General features: G+C 51.1%; 1 protein-coding gene across 1 annotated transcript in view; it reads left to right on the forward strand.

Annotated features, from left to right (window-relative positions):
* Positions 1-15,903, forward strand: part of LRRK1 (leucine rich repeat kinase 1) — a 132,238-nt gene that overhangs the window by 100,471 nt on the left and 15,864 nt on the right. The window contains exons 21-27 of the mRNA XM_030317506.1: positions 889-1,060; positions 3,830-3,993; positions 4,983-5,122; positions 6,910-7,159; positions 10,184-10,350; positions 12,658-12,855; positions 14,712-14,989. Of these exons, the coding sequence (XP_030173366.1) occupies positions 889-1,060; positions 3,830-3,993; positions 4,983-5,122; positions 6,910-7,159; positions 10,184-10,350; positions 12,658-12,855; positions 14,712-14,989 (1,369 nt within the window). The remainder of the gene's footprint in view (positions 1-888; positions 1,061-3,829; positions 3,994-4,982; positions 5,123-6,909; positions 7,160-10,183; positions 10,351-12,657; positions 12,856-14,711; positions 14,990-15,903) is intronic.

Genomic DNA, 15,903 nt, shown 5'->3' on the forward strand with positions numbered 1-15,903 from the left:
GATAAGTGTCCTTTCTCGTCCCACATCAGGGAGGTGGAATCTCAATATGGTTACACTGCATGCCAAAAACACAGAGCCAGGATTAAGTATTCTTTTACAGTATTTTATAGGGTCTCTTCCAGAAAGTTCTAAAGACATTTTATTGGATCTAAACTGATGTATTTTAAAAGCATCAGGGGAGCTGAAGGTAAGGCCTTTGTTGAGAAAAGGGCACACCCAGGGGCCGCCCTGTGCCTGCCTCCACAGCTCCACACACACACAGAACATGCTGGTTTTCAGGCACGCTCTCAGTGGGACCTCCCCAGGCTTCAGCTGTTTCCCACTGACCACAGTCATGAACAGCTCACTGACTCGGTGACTCAGCACTTTTACGATGAGCAAGAGTGCTCTCATAAACCATCCCTCTGTGCAAAAACAGCCTCGTCCTGACTTTGAAGGCGATTGTGTTGTCTCAACTGTCCAAGAACAATAAATAGCTTCGAAGGCCAAAAATGTTACTCTGACCCTAATATCTGCATTGTCCTTGGAACCGTGCAGCTGTATTTGTTTTTCCTCCACCATCCAAAGTTCATTTTAAGTGATTTCCCCGATCACAACCCACTTTTACAGAGAGCGAACCGTGACTTGCTATGTCTGACGGGTTTATGACTACAGATGTTTTCATGTCTTCCCTCGGGATATTCTAGTCGCCGTCTCAGAGACCTTCCTTGATACGTGTGCTTGCTGTGCCCATCTTCATTTTCTCTTGGAGCATTTATTCTCAACACAGAAACTACTGTCTCTTTCTAAAAGTAAAATCCCAAAGGCCCCAGGGGGGAAGGGACTTGGGCAGCGTGCCCCGGCCAGCTCGGGCCACGCTGTTCACCCGTCCCCTTTGTTGTGTTTCAGCTATCTTCTGCCACACCTCCTTCCGTCCAAACCCGGCCTGGACACTCACGGCATGCGACACCCCAAGGCCAATACCATTCAGAGAGTGTTTAAGATGAGCTTCGTTCCTGTTGGCTTCTGGCAAAGGTTTATAGCACGGATGCTGATCAGCCTGGCGGAGATGGACCTCCAGGTAGCTGCCGTTTCTGCATGGGGTTGGCGGGGGGTGGGGGGGGGGTGTGTGTGGAGAATGCGTGCGCAGCAGCCGTAGCTGAGCCCTCGAGGGAAGGAGATGGCCCTTCATGGGAGGGGCTTGATCAAAACCCCTTTTCCTGCAGCAAAGCTACTGACTTGGGGCCAGGAGGCCAGTGTGGCACGGCTGCCTTCTCTTCTGTAGGCTGGCAGACCCACTTGAACCATTCTGCAAATACCAAATCAGCACCTCACTGGCTCAGAATACTCATTTTAGGAGCAGTGGTTGTAAATCAATCCATATCAAAATCCCCTGGAGGGGTCACCTGGGTGGCTCAGTCGGTTAAGCATTTGACTCTTGAATTCAGTTCAGGTCATGATTTCATGGACCCCATGTCAGCTCCACGATGGGCTTGGAGACTGCCCGGGATTCTCTCTCCCCCTTTCTCTCTGTTCCTCCCCTGCTTGTGTGAGCATGTGTATGCACTCTCTCACTCTCTCCCTCTCAAAAAAAGAAAACAAAATCACCTAGCTTGTTAGGACATAGATGGCTGGTTCCCCTCAGAGGTTTTGATCAGGTGGGTATGGACTGGGACCCATCATTTTGCATACCTAACCCTTGTCCCCAGTGATGCCACTGGGTGGTTTGGGGACCACACTTGGAGAACCATGGCTTTAGAACCATGTTTTTGCCCACTCAGGCTGTGCGCTAGAAGCCACCGTGAACCTGGGGAGCTTCTAACAGACATGGACAGAGCCCAGACGGCTTAACTTAGAATCTCTCAGGGCAGCACCCAGGCATTGGTAGTTTTTAAAGCTTGGCAGGTTATTTCACCATCCAGTCAAGCTTGAGAACCAGGAGTATAGAGCTTTAACTTGGTCTGGAAGCAACAAAGACCTAACCCAAGAAGTTACTTTCTGTGGGTTCACCTGGGGTGGTTGAAAGGCATCCTGGCTGTCCGTCAACGTGAATTTCATGCAAAACAGTAACATGAAAGTAGCATTTGTATGGAGTGGTGTTTCTCAAAGTGGGGTTCCTGGACCAGCAGAGGCAGCCTTACCTGGGAGCTTGTTAGAAATGCAAATTTTTGGGCCCACCCTGGACCCACTACATCAGAACCCCCAGGATGGAGGCCAGCACTCTGTTTTTCACAAGCCTCCCAGGGGATTCTGACCCACTCTACAATTTGAGCACCCCAGCATAAACTTGGACTATTGAATAATTGGCATTAAATTCAGTATGGATTTATTTTTTACCACATTGTAATTAAAAGGCTCTTATAGAATTAGCAACTCCTTGACTAATTAAAGATATTCTTTGATCTCCCCATTTTACTGAAATGTTAAAAAATAAATACAAGAGCCTGAAAATCATAACTGCTGTGGCCCATGTTATGGGGAGTTTGGTGGGGGGTGGGGGGCTTGTTTGCAAGGCCTGGAGGGCGCACTCGTGGGGAGAGTGGGTGCAGGAGCTGGCTCATCTACAGTCCCGATTCGGTCACGCTGCCCTCCCTTTGAACTCATTGTCCTGCCACGTTCTAAGTGGGAGGTCACAACACAGCGTCCTCGTCCTCGTCATCGTGTGAGGCCTGAGCTCCCAAGTGGGCTCAGTGTTGGCGGTGGGGGGCAGGCGCCCTTCCAGGCAGCATCCCTCACTCAAAATGAGGGGGAAAGTCCCATTGAAATTCAGATGAGAGGGATTTCAGTCTCAGGAGCAATCAAGGCGTACAAATTCAAGCGAGGATGAAATGCTGGCCACTTTTCACCTCTCAAATCAGCAAAGAGTAAAGCCATAGTAGCCCCCAGAATCATGACGCGGTTCATACCCTGTGGTCAGAGTATATATGTTCTAATCGTTTCAAAAGCGATTGCTCAGTACACATCCAGGGCTAAGAGTATTCCAACCCTCTGATGTAATAATCCCACTGCTGGCACTGTGAACTAAGGAAATCAGAGAAAGTTTTGTGACTTTTCACATTCTACTGGCTCACAGTCTGCATTATTAAATAAGGCTTTCTTTTTTTAAGTTTATTTATTTATTTTGAGAGAGGCAGAGACAGTGTAAGCAGAGGAGGGACAACATGAGTGAGACAGAGAATCCCAAGCAGGCTCTGCGCTGGTAAGTGCAGACTTGGGGCTCGAACTCACGAACAAACCATGAGATTATGACCTGAGCGGAAATCAAGAGTTGGCTGCTTAACCAACTGAGCCACCCAGGTGCCCTGGGAAGTTACTACATTTAGTAAAATATTGAGCTTTAGGAAAATGAATTTTATATGAGTTATTAATGGCATAGGGAAAGTGAGGTTTTTAAAAGCATACAAATTTAGAAAATTAGAAGTACAAATTTAGAAAATATGGCCTCAGCTATTTTCTAAACATACATGTAAACAGAAAAAAAAAATCCTGGATTAATATACACCAAAATATACCAAAATAGTGTTGTTTTGTGTTCTTTTGCACATTTGTCTGTATTTTCTACATTTTCTAACATAAATTGTTGCTCGTAAAGTCAGGGAGGGAAAAGATTTAAACAGAAGAAGCCTATTATTATCAATCCTTTGGGGAAAATGTGCTCCTAGAGTATCCTGGAGACCCGTTCAGATAATGCAGTGTTTAATTTGGCAGCGGGATGCATGGTGCAGGAGGAGGGGGTGGGAAAGACGGGGGTCATTTATCACGATGGGGCCACACCGGTCTCTCCAGAGCTCTGTTCAGGGCCAGCGAGGAGGCCGGAATACTTAAGCAGCATCTTTTCTCTGTCTTTCAGCTTTTTGAAAACAAGAAGAATACTAAAAGCAGACACAGGAAAGTCACCATTTATAGTTTTACAGGAAACCAGAGAAATCGCTGCAGTACGTTCAGAGTGAAAAGAAATCAGACCATCTATTGGCAGGAAGGGCTCCTGGTCACTTTTGATGGGGGCTACCTCAGGTAGGAATACTTGAGAACCCACGTGACTGGGTCAACGTGGTGCCGTGGAAATAGCCCCGTGGCGGCCTCTTCTGGGAGACTGTCCACTGGTGTCCAGAGTTCTGTTCCCGAGAGCAGCTCATCATGGCAGTTTGCTAGAAATACGAGACTCTCCCCTGAAAATATCCAGGGGCTCCCTGTCTCCTCACCTCCTTCCTCTCCCTGTGAGAGAGGGTATGGTGACCACAGCCCAGGACTTGAGGGAAGTGGGCGGGCACTGAGCTCCAGCACCCCCCACCACCTAAGTGGTCACTTAGGTGACACCTACAAGAGCCTTGCAACCGTCTAGCCCTATCCCTTTGTCCTAAGTGACGATGGCCCAGGTGACCCCGCTGGTTCCCCAGCCCGGATCCTACGTGCAACGTAACGAGTTACCTCATTTAGCTCCCTTTTCCTGTCTACCTTTTTGAGAGACAGAAAGACATAAAGTCAACTCAAGAGGTTTAATAAATGACTTTTAATCAGTTTTAATAAACACACACAATTATTTCATATTTACAATGAGTTTTTCAAAATATTCTTCAGTTGCATGAGAAGAGAAGAGTAATGTATCTTCTTTTGAGGGCCTGACTTGAGCCCCTCTCTTTGCCTAGGGTTTTCATATAGATAGATGTTCCCACTTAAAGCTCACAGCTGCCACCTGGCAGATGAGAATCTTGTGGTTCAGAGAAGGGGAGAACCTTCCCCAAGGCCACGCCTGGAGATCTGATTCTAGCTTGAGCATCCCCTACTGCCAAGTCCTCATTACGTCCACCTCATGGCATTGGGAAGTCGTGGGGGCACAAGGCAGGGTCAGGCACACAAGGGGGTCCCCTTGACAGTCCTGCCTGGGCACAGGGTACTGGGGTGGGATGGTAGGGTCCCTGGGGTTTAGGTCTTGCCCTGGAGGCAAGGAGATCATCCCAGGGCCCTCCACGGGCAGATCACAGTGGACTCTTTCTGGGTTGCAGTGTGGAATCCTCGGACGTGAACTGGAAAAAGAAAAAAAGTGGAGGAATAAAAATCATTTGCCAGTCAGAAATGAGGGACTTCTCTGCAATGGCTTTTATCACAGACCATGTCAATTCCTTGATCGATCAGTGGTTTCCTGGTAAGAGAATGTTCTGGAACCAAGTCTTTGCTCATGTTAATATTTCTTTATGAATCAGGGTGGGGCACATTATTTAGGGAGCAGAAGTCTCACTGGGATTTAGCCCAAGGCAACCAGAGAGGTCCTAATGGCCCTTTGGCAGAATCCTGATCCCAGGGGAGTATGGCTGTGTCATGGGGGTGGGTGCTATGGGGAAGACGTGGGCCCGGGCCCCACAGGGTGTGTGCAGGACTTGGCCCCCTGGCTTCCCACAGTGTGTGGGAAGGAAGACTACCCTGGGTACCACGCGTGGTCTAGGAAGACCTTGCGTGTGAACTTCACGTGGGTCTTTTCTGCACAGTGAGGCTAGTGCTGAAATCTGGGGGCACCGCATGGATGCAGATTTAACCCTTACATGGGGGTGGGAGGCAAGAGAGCCACACCTGTCAAGGACCCCCATTTTTCTTTCCTGCCTGCCCCCATCCTCAAATCCCAGAGGTGATCAACCACCCACATGGCCCTTTGATCAGTTTCTCCATTGACAATCCACCCAAAGAAAACACTTTTTGAAGTGAAGCTTTTGAGGCCCTCTGTTTGTTTTGCTACCAGAGTGGAGACAAACCCGCAGGGTGTCCTGCAGAGAGGAGGCTGTCTGGGGCCAAGCAGGCAGCCTCTTCCCCATGAGCCCTCAAACCCTGAAGGCTGGCAGCTGAGAGGGCAGTGCTGGGTTTGGACACCAAGACCTGCTTGGCCAGCCTTCTAACCTCCCCAAGCTGGCTTCTCACTTGAAGCCATCCCTGCATCCCCGGGCAGGGGGTCATCGGAGGACATGGCAGGATGTATGCTTTGGACACCAGGGCCTGGGATGCTTCCAGGGTTGATGGAAAAGCTGACATACAAGGCAAAAATCTTAGAAAGGAGCCTAAGAGAAGGTAGTTTGGGTGTGCTTGGCCATCCAAGGGAGCCTCCCTGGGCTTTTATGACTCCCTGCCAACCAGAGAGCCCTACAGCAGGTGCTTCTGCAGATGTGAGGGGGGCGGGGCAGGGGGTGCATTAGATAATCACCTGAGACAGGAGGGGCTGGGCCGAGCGCCTGAGACAGGGCTGCCCAGGAGAGAGCACCACCCGCCAGCTAGCAGGATATATTATACACAGGGCTGCAGATAGCAAATGTGCCCAGAAGCTTCTAAGAGTCCCCCTCCTACCCTGCACAAGACAGGCCATCAGCTCACCCTGAGGGTTCCTCTACAGGGGGGCCATGGAGCCTGTTTCTTTGCACCTCCTTTCAGAGGCGGGCAGCAAAGCTGTGTGTCTCCTGCCCAGGGGAACGCAGGTAAAATGACTAGGTTCTATTTTAATTTGTACTCATTTCTCCCCCCTGCATTGCTCTTCTAGGAAGGATCGGAGTAATTGCAAGCCTTATGTTTCTAATTTTAAGAATGGCTCCTTATGGGTTGTGGTTCGGTTGTTGGAGCGTGACATAGCTCCGACCCAGCCCGCAGCATCCTGTCAGGGCCCGGCTGTGCAGGAGGGATCCCCAACCTCTCAGCCCTGCCTCAGCCAGCCGGCTCAGGGTCTAGACCACCCACTGTCTGTCCAGTGCATCCCTGACCTTTCCCTGTGCGCGTCTTTCCTGGTGAAGGATCTCGCTGTCCAAAAAAGAACCCAAGTCATGGTTCAGCCACTCCCTTGGGTCCAGGCAGGGGCACACAGACCCCCTCCCGTGAAAAGCCCACCCAGCCCAAAGTTGCAGGGTGCTACCTGCAGCCACCTTCATGTGAACTGTGTCCTTCTCTGTCCCCATATAGCCCTGACAGCCACAGAAAGCGACGGGACCCCACTCATGGAGCAGTACGTCCCCTGCCCAGTCTGCGAGACCTCCTGGGCCCAGCACACCGACCCGAGTGAGAAATCAGAGGGCGTACAGTACTTCGACATGGAAGACTGCGTGCTGACAGCCATTGAGCAGGACTTCATCTCCTGCCCTAGACACCCTGACCTCCCCGTGCCTCTCCAGGAGCTGGTTCCTGAGCTGTTCATGACTGACTTCCCGGCCAGGTAGGCCACAGCACCACACTGCATGGCTGGCCCCCACCTTGGGGCTGCCCTAGCCATGCTTCCCACACAATCTCCTGTGACCTTTAGGTCCCTGTCCTAGGCTGCCCGAAGGGAACCAGGCTGTCAGCTTGCCATTTTTGAGGCCACAACAGGCTCAGCTGAGCCGATCACCTGGAGGGGCACGCCATTCTGGGTCCCCACACTGTGTTTCCATCACATCGCCTGAGCTCCTTTGCACTAAGTTTGCTATTCCCTCTGATTCCTCCTTTTCCTGCCTGCTCAAGGAATAAGAGGCAAATTCTCCTTGGCGGCGTTCAGGAAGGGGGCGCTCCAGACCTACAGCCACATTTGCCTTTCCTGGCAAACGAGAGCATTTGGATCCCTGAATCTGTTCTCCTTTTTTTGTTGTTAATTTTTTTTAATGTTTATCTATTTTTGAGAGACAGAGTACAAGTGGGGGAGGGGCAGAGAGAGAGGGAGACACAGAGAATCAGAAGCAGGCTCCAGCCTCTGAGCTGTCAGCACAGAGCCCAATGTGGGACTCAAACTCAGGAACAGCGAGATCATGACCTAGGCCAGTGTTGGACACTTAACCTACTGAGCCACCTAGGTGCCCCAATCTGTTCTTTTTTTTTTTTTTTTAAGTTTATTTATTTATTTTGGGAAGAGAGCACAAGTCGGGGAAGAGCAGAGAGAGAGGGAGAGAGAGAGAATCCCAAGCAGACTCCACACTGTCAGCACAGAGCCCAATGCGGGGCTTGAACTCACAAACCGTGAGATCATGACCGAGCTGAAGTCAGACACTTAACTGACTGAGCTACCCAGGCAGCCCCTCTAAATCTGTTTTTAAAGTTGAGTCTACTCTATAACCCAAGATAATGGCTGGGCAAAGAATGCTGGAGAAATGGAGAATGTTTTGAGGTCCCATCCAACAGGAAACAGTCACAAAATCCAAGTGCTTGGTAAAAGAAGGAATCTTCTGTAGTCATGGAAACCAAAAGGTATGACTTCGTCTCCCTGGAGACAGTTTGACATTGGCCATTACCAACATTTTGGAGTTATGGAGTCCTATTGTTGTCTTATTCAAAGGATTGCTAGATCTGGCTTCTTTAAAGAAAAGTAAACTTTATGGGGTTATTTTCATTTTTCCAGATTGCCCCCTCTCCCAAAGAATAGACGCAGAGCACTCGGAGATACTGCAGAATTGGGGTTCCAAAGCCTGCTTCTGGTTGAGTCTATGAGATTAAGAAATTGCTTCCTGCATTGGTTGATGTCCCCCTCCCCACAGCCCTTTTCAATATCCCCAGTTACCTCACTGGTAGAAAGAGCAATAAAATGCTATTTTTCTGCCAAATGAGCCCTTTATTCCTAGAATTCTAATGTGAGGGTTATCACTTCTCAGAGACCACATGCAGAGTTTTGTGTATGTGTGAATCAGATTTCTTGGGGGGGGTGCCCAGTTAGGCAGCCCCAAATGTTAGGATTTTCATGTATTTGCTGAACCTTGTCAGGTTTTATGCCCCAACTGCATCCAGGCTGTGGCATCTACTGTATGAAATCTGGAAAGCCAGTTTGGATGTCCCCATTGGTGTGGATCTAATTACAAGCTATGGCGTGGTTCTTAAATGACGGTACTTGGCTGGGACTTGAAAAGCCCAACAGTGTGAACAGGATTCCCAACCTGGCAGAGGCTCTCTGGAAACTTGGGCAGTAGCCCCAACTGCGGCCCTGAAGCATCGCACTCCCCATGCTGGGAGTTTGGGCAGGTGGGGGTTGGGAGAGTGACTACGTGGCATCCAGGGAGCCCCATCCTGTGGCCCCGAGTTCACAGGAGTCCTAACTGGATGCCCTGAGGGATCCCTGATGGTCCTGCTGCTTCTCATGCCCATCCTGGGAGGCTCCCATGTGCCCACACTGCCCAAGCAGGTGGTTTTGGGGTGGGCACTTGAAGAGCAGCCCAGCTCGTCTTCCGCTGCACCACTGAGGTCCACCGTGGGTGCAGCTGCACCCGCCTGGAGTGCAGTGCGTGCTGTTGAGCTGTGCAAAGTCTGAGCAGCTGCAGAATCTGTTCCTGGAAGGCGTGGGAAACAACAGCCTGGCAGGGTTGGCCTGTGGGGCCAGAAGGGCTTCAGTGGGTGCACCTGGCGTAGGCAGCTGACCAGGAACCCAGACAGACCTCAGCAGAGCAGGGGGAGGCCCTGAAATGGGAAGGCATCTCCCCCTCCTTCCCTGCCTCCCATCATCCCTCTCCATCCCCTCCCTTCCAGGAATGACGTGCAGTCTTTCCAAAGCCCCACAGAAATCTTCCCTTTACCCGGATTAGAACACACAGACCAGTGCGGTCTAAACTGCCTGCCCTTGGGTGAAATCCTAGTCATCCATTGTGCAGACACTGCTCATGGCTCTGTGGCTGCCTGGGGCATCTGGGTGGCTCAGTCCGTTGAGCATCTGACTTGATTTCAGTCATGATCTCACAGTTCATGAGTTCAAGCCCCGTGTCGGGCTCTGCACTGACAGCACAAAGCCTGCTTGGAATTATCTCTCTCTCTCTCTCTCTCTCCCCCCCCCCACCCCATCTCAATTGCTTGATAAAAAGAAATAGGGAAACAACTAACCTAGCAGTAGATAAATGCAGTTTGATGGATACCAGTTCTCAAAACACAGAACCTTTTGGAGGAAAACATCCAGAAGAATTGTTTTTCTATGTAGGCCACTTTCCGAGGTGTCCCCCAGTGCCAGCCACCATCCACACACAGGAGGCAGTTTCTATTATGAGCCCACTTTACAGAAAAGGTTTGTGGAGGCTGTATGACCTGCCCACGGCCAAGGTTTATCCCAGATCTGTCTGACCCCACCGGCGGCTTTGAACCATGACTCTCTGCAGTAGGAAGAGATGACCATGGGTGTCCTCACACCCACCCATCCTGGGACTTCCCCCACCAACCCCAGCGGGACCCTCTGGAGGGGTGGGTAAGGGAACGGTTAGGGAGGTCTGATCTGCCCCACATGCTGTGTTGCCGGCAGGCTCTTCCTGGAGAACAGCAAGTTGGAGCACAGCGAGGATGAGAGCAGTGTCCTGGGTCAAGGTGGGAGCGGCACCATCATCTACCGGGCCCGGTACCAAGGCCAGCCCGTGGCAGTGAAGCGATTCCAGATCAAGAAATTCAAGAACTTTGCCAACGCCCCAGCAGGTGAACAGGGAGGGCCCTATGTCCTTTCTTTTCAGACATGTGCTCCCATGGTCCAAACTCCCTGCCACCTTAGGGAGACCTAGGGAGGAGGGTCAGTGAGGCCAACGGAGGCCCCTGGGTGGCCAACCTGCTTTATTCCTGGCAGGATGCGGGACAGGCTGAAAGGTCAGGCTGAGCAAGACCCAGAAGTTGTTTTGGAAGATTGCTTCCTTGTCTAGATGCGAGCTCCCAAGAGCCTGGGCCATCCTTAAAATTTCCATCTGCTTGCTCCACGGCCAGCACAGGCCTGGCATATGGTGGGCACACACTTAGACCTCAGGTGGACCCCTTACCTTACAGGGCCTCTCTCAGCCATCCGCACTTAAGGAAGGGAAGTGATACTCTGGCTGAATGGATGGGGCAGCCAGCATGGGGTGGCTTCTACCCCACCCACACGAAGGAGGGGATACCGTCTTGCCTTGGCACATCAGCTCAGAGATGCTCTCTACCTAGAGCAACCCATCACCTCTTAACACCCAGCCAGCGCGGGTGCTGGGCAGCCACCTCGCTTCCAGCCAGCTGAGTTTCACATTTTCACTGCCCCTGGCTTAGCACGTTCATCTTTATGACCACTAAGGTAATTTACACTCTTGGTAGAAAAAGCAGAATCCTAGAACAATCAGATCAGAAAGGAAGAGACAAGTTGTTGCTATGGGAAGAGAATGACTTCCTGCACAGAAAATCTAAGCAAATCCACTGGCAGAAATGAGAGCCAGGAAGAGTTCCACAAAGTTGCCAGACGTGAGCTCAACCTCAGAATTCAGCAGCGTTCCCACGCACGGCAATGACCCATTGCTAGAAAATGTCCCCGTGGCAGTGATGAAACCACAAAATATTGAGAGATAATTAGTATATACCATTCAATTTAGTTCCCATTTAAATCCTAGCAAGGGATGTGTGTGTGTGTGTGTGTGTGTGTGTGCGCGCGCGCGCGCGTGTGTGCACGCACACGTGTGGGCTGGGGGGGGGAATCTCACTGATTCTAAAATATGCGTATGAAATGACAAAATCCCAAGGACAGCTGACAGCTGAGACAATCCTACAGTAGGAGACAAAGGAAAGCGGCCTGCCCAGCAGATGTCATGACTTAGAACCCTACGGACACGAAGGCAGTCTTCTCCAGGGCTCGGCCAGGCCCGCCAAGGGAGCAGACACAGCCTTGCGTGTGCGTGGGAAGCTGGCACTTAGCAGAGGTTACATCGTGAGTCAGAGGGGAAAGGCTGACAGTTCCCTAACTGAGGCAGAGACTTGGGTCAGACTTCACACCATAGTCAAAAATAAATTCATAATGGGTTAAAGACCTCATGTAAAAAACAGAACCTTTGTGCTTGAAAAATAAATTTGGCCAGGCTGCACACAAATCTGACACATCTGATGCATTTTAACTGCCAAGGGTTTTTTCATGCTGTTTAAACCTCCATATCCAAACATCCCTGATTTTCAATTCTGAACATAGGGGAGGAACAGAGAGGGATACAAGAGGACAAGAAAGGCCTGGTGGACCCTGTTCGATGACCTCAGAGCCAGCCACAGACCAGTGGGCAGCACCCTGACCCTCCACTTGACGGGAGAGACCCCTCAGCGGGTGGGGTCGTGGGGGGGGCTTTAGCAGCCACGGGTTCAACGGGTTACAGCGCAGACTGGAGATCGCCCACCACTGCCCACAGACCTTGCTCCTCTGGCCTGAGATGACGTGTCACAGGCCTGTGACGGCCCCAGTTTTCTCTCTGACTGAGGAGAGAGTGCTGGTTCTTTCTGCCCTCGGCAGTCCTGGCTGCTGGCAGGGAGCCAGGTGAGCAGTGACGACCCAGTGCTCAGCCCCCTTCTGGTCATGCTGGTCGAACCAGGCTCTGGGTGGCACTCAGGGATGCAGAACTGGAGTAAGCCACAGCTATGACCCTCAAGTAGCCAGCAGTGGGGTGTGGTGAGGGCAGGGATGTGCGCGGTTCTCCATCGAGGGGGCAGGAACTGCCCACTGTGTTGGGCCGGGTTTAGCACCTGAGGAGGAGAAGTTTGATACCAGCCTGGAATGCCTCAGGAATGCCAGCGTGTGGGGCCAAATTCTGGGTGACAGTGTTGCAATCCCTGATGTGTTAAGTGCCTTGAATATATATCTTGCCCACCAGCCTCTCGAGTCCCCATGAGGCAGCTCTGAGTGTGGCTGGCCCTCCACCCCGAGTGGCCCTAGAGGGGCTCCCAGCAAGGCAGCAGGTGCTCTGTGTCCCTCACCCCCCTGGGCTGCTCTGATGGCTGTGCCCTCCCCCGCAGACACCATGCTTAGGCACCTGCGGGCCACGGACGCCATGAAGAACTTCTCGGAGTTCCGGCAAGAGGCCAGCATGCTACACGCCCTGCAGCACCCCTGCATTGTGTCCCTCATCGGCATCAGCATCCACCCGCTCTGCTTCGCCCTGGAGCTCGCCCCACTGGGTAGCCTCAACACCGTGCTGTCAGAGAATGCCAGAGGTACTAGCCACACCCAGAACAGTCCGGAAATGGATTGCCTGGGGCCCCGCCTGGCCAGATATAGCCCCTCAGGGACCAGAGAGCCCTTGCTGGGCAGCACGGGCCCCAGGGAAGCTGTACCCTGGAGGTTCCCTCCTCCTGCTGGGCCTGGCTGCCTGGGGCAGAGCACGCCTGCCCCACAGCTCACGTGGCCAACTCCCCTCGGGCAAAGACCTGCCCTTCCCCAGGTCTACACCCTGTATGGTGCTGTTGGCAAGGCTAGAGAAGCTTAGGGTTTGGAGTCAGATGCAACCATGCACGTTCCCAAACCTGGTTCTCAGCCATAATCCAGTGAATTAGTGCTTAGTTTGCTGGCCTATAAAAGGGGGATAATAATAGCCCCACTGAGGGGGGCAGTTGAGGGCTTCAAGTGAGGCAGGGCAGGGAGGGCCCAGGCTGCAGCCTGGCCCCCAGAAGCCCACCAGCCACGTGTCCATCATCATTAAAACCCTGAGACCCTGGGGTGAGGTTTATCTTAGTTTTTTTTGTTTTTTTTTAATTTTTTAATGTTTATGCATTTTTGAAAGACAGAGAGAGACAGAGCACAAGCAGGGGTGGGACGGAGAGAGAGGGGGACACAGAATCCGAACCAGGCTCCAGGCTCTGAGCTATCAGCACAGAGCCCAACGCGGGGCTCAAACTCAGAAACCGCAAGATCATGACCTGAGCCAAAGTCGGATGCTCAACCAACTCAGCCACCCAGGCACCCCAAGTTTTTAAGGAAATTTTAAAATAATTTTCCTTGGGAAATGAATTGGTAACTAAATTCCAAAGAGCTGACAGAAGGAGAGAGGTAGTTGTCTCTCGATTCAGGAAGAAGAAATGCAATTAAACTCAAATCGTTTCTCCCTCAATGGAAGAGAACTTTTTAAATTATTTTATTCATTTTCTAATGTTTATTTTATTTTTTTTATTTTTTAAATTTTTTTTAAGTGTATTTATTTATTATTCTTGAGAGATAGAGACAGAGCATGAGCAGGGGAGGGGCAGAGAGGAGGAGACACAGAATCTGAAGCAAGCTCCAGGCTCTGAGCTGTCAGCACAGAGCCGGACGCAGGGCTAGAACTCACGAACTGTGAGATCATGACCTGAGCCAAAACTGGACGCTTAACCGACTGAGCCACCCAGGCGCCCCATAATGTTTATTTTTGAGAGAGCGCAAGTGGGGGAGGGGCAGAGAGAGGGAGACAGAGGATCCATAGTGGGCTCTGTGCTGACAGCAGCGAGCCCGATGTGGGGCTCAAGCTCACGAACTGTGAGATCATCTCCTAAGCTGAAGTCAGACCCTCAACCAGCTGAGCCACCCAGGTGCCCCGATAGCTTTTTTACTTTTATTTTTTAATGTTTATTTATTTTTGAGAGAGAGACAGAGCACGAGCAGGGGAAGAACAGAGAGAGAGGGAGACAGAATCCGAAGCAGGCTCCAGGCTCTGAGCACTCAGCACAGAGCCCCAATGCAGGGCTTGAACTCACGAACTGCGAGATCAGTTCCAGGTACCCTGAGAGCTTTTTTAAAATGAAGCTCTTACTCCTGCAACCCACCCCTTGACAATATAGTAAACTTGGCCTACAGTGAACTCTAGGAATTTTGAATCCTTGCTGTTTTAGTAAAAACACAAATTCCAGGCATGAGATACCGGGAATCAAGCAATGTCTGTTCTAAATACTATTGCACTTCAGAAAGTCATTCTCTGTCTCCTCCTATATCCAGCACGGATAATGATGAGAAGTATCTGTAGAATATAAAGTATCTGGGAAGAGAAAAGGTTAGAAAAGACAGTTGTAATGATGGTTTGCTTTTTTTTTTCTTTGCAAAGATTCTTCCTTTATGCCCCTGGGACACATGCTCACCCAAAAAATAGCCTACCAGATTGCCTCTGGGCTGGCCTACCTGCACAAGAAAAACATCATCTTCTGTGACCTGAAGTCGGACAACATTCTGGTCTGGTCTCTGGACGTCAAGGAGCACATCAACATCAAGCTGTCGGACTACGGGATCTCACGGCAGTCATTTCATGAGGGTGCCCTCGGCGTGGAGGGCACGCCCGGCTACCAGGCCCCAGAGATCCGTCCTCGCATTGTGTATGACGAGAAGGTACCCACCCCGGCCCACTGCTACCCAGCCCAGTCCCACAGCCAAGCCCAGGCCCTGGTGAGGCCAGGAACCTGCAGCCTCTGAGCTCTGTGTTTCCCCAGGCACACGGCTGTCCCTCTCCTGTGCTCAACCAGGAGGGTATGGCTTGAGCCAGAAATGCACAGGGGCCTGTGTCCACCTAGCAATGTCAAAGTTGACCTCTCGTTAGCTTCAGGAATGGTGCTATAGCCTCTGAATTCTCTAACCTTGATTCAGAGACATAATGAAGGTGGTACACAGTGGACAGTGAACCCAAGACAGAAATAGGTCTGGATTTGGGTCCCAACTCTACCATTTAGATGGGTAAACTGGAGACAGTGGACCAGCCTCATGGGGACTCGTGAGGGGCAGACAGAGTAAGGATGGCAAAGGCTCCCGGGCCATAGGTGCTGTCCACAAGGCATTGTACGAACTGAATGGCAGAGATGGCCAAGACAGCATCCTCCAAAGCCGGAAGAGAGTGAATTCTAGGAAGACAGGACTGGACTCCCGAGCAGCTGCCTGGCCCGCCTCGCCAACATGATGGCTAAATGTTTGCCTTCTTCCCTGAAATAGATGCAGGCACACAGGCAACTAAAAACCATGTTACATCTGGTGCCATCCCTGCTTCACTAATCGCCCGGCACTGAAACTCCCCTGGTCTATAATTTTTCATTATTTGGTGATTTACAGATGAGTCATTGGCTAATTGCTTCAGGAACGGCCTAAATGGCAATGCTGGACATTACATTCCCATGTTATCTTATAACTGGAAGTTTGTACCACCTTCAAATAAAACAGGAAGAAGAATGACCTTAGCATGTGTAGGTTAACTCATCGCCTGTGGTTATTAACCGAAATAGAAAAGGCAAATCAGGGTGATAAAAATAAGAGCT

This window comes from Lynx canadensis, chromosome B3 (genome assembly GCF_007474595.2).
Source record: "Lynx canadensis isolate LIC74 chromosome B3, mLynCan4.pri.v2, whole genome shotgun sequence".
NCBI classification, from domain to species: Eukaryota; Metazoa; Chordata; class Mammalia; order Carnivora; family Felidae; genus Lynx; species Lynx canadensis.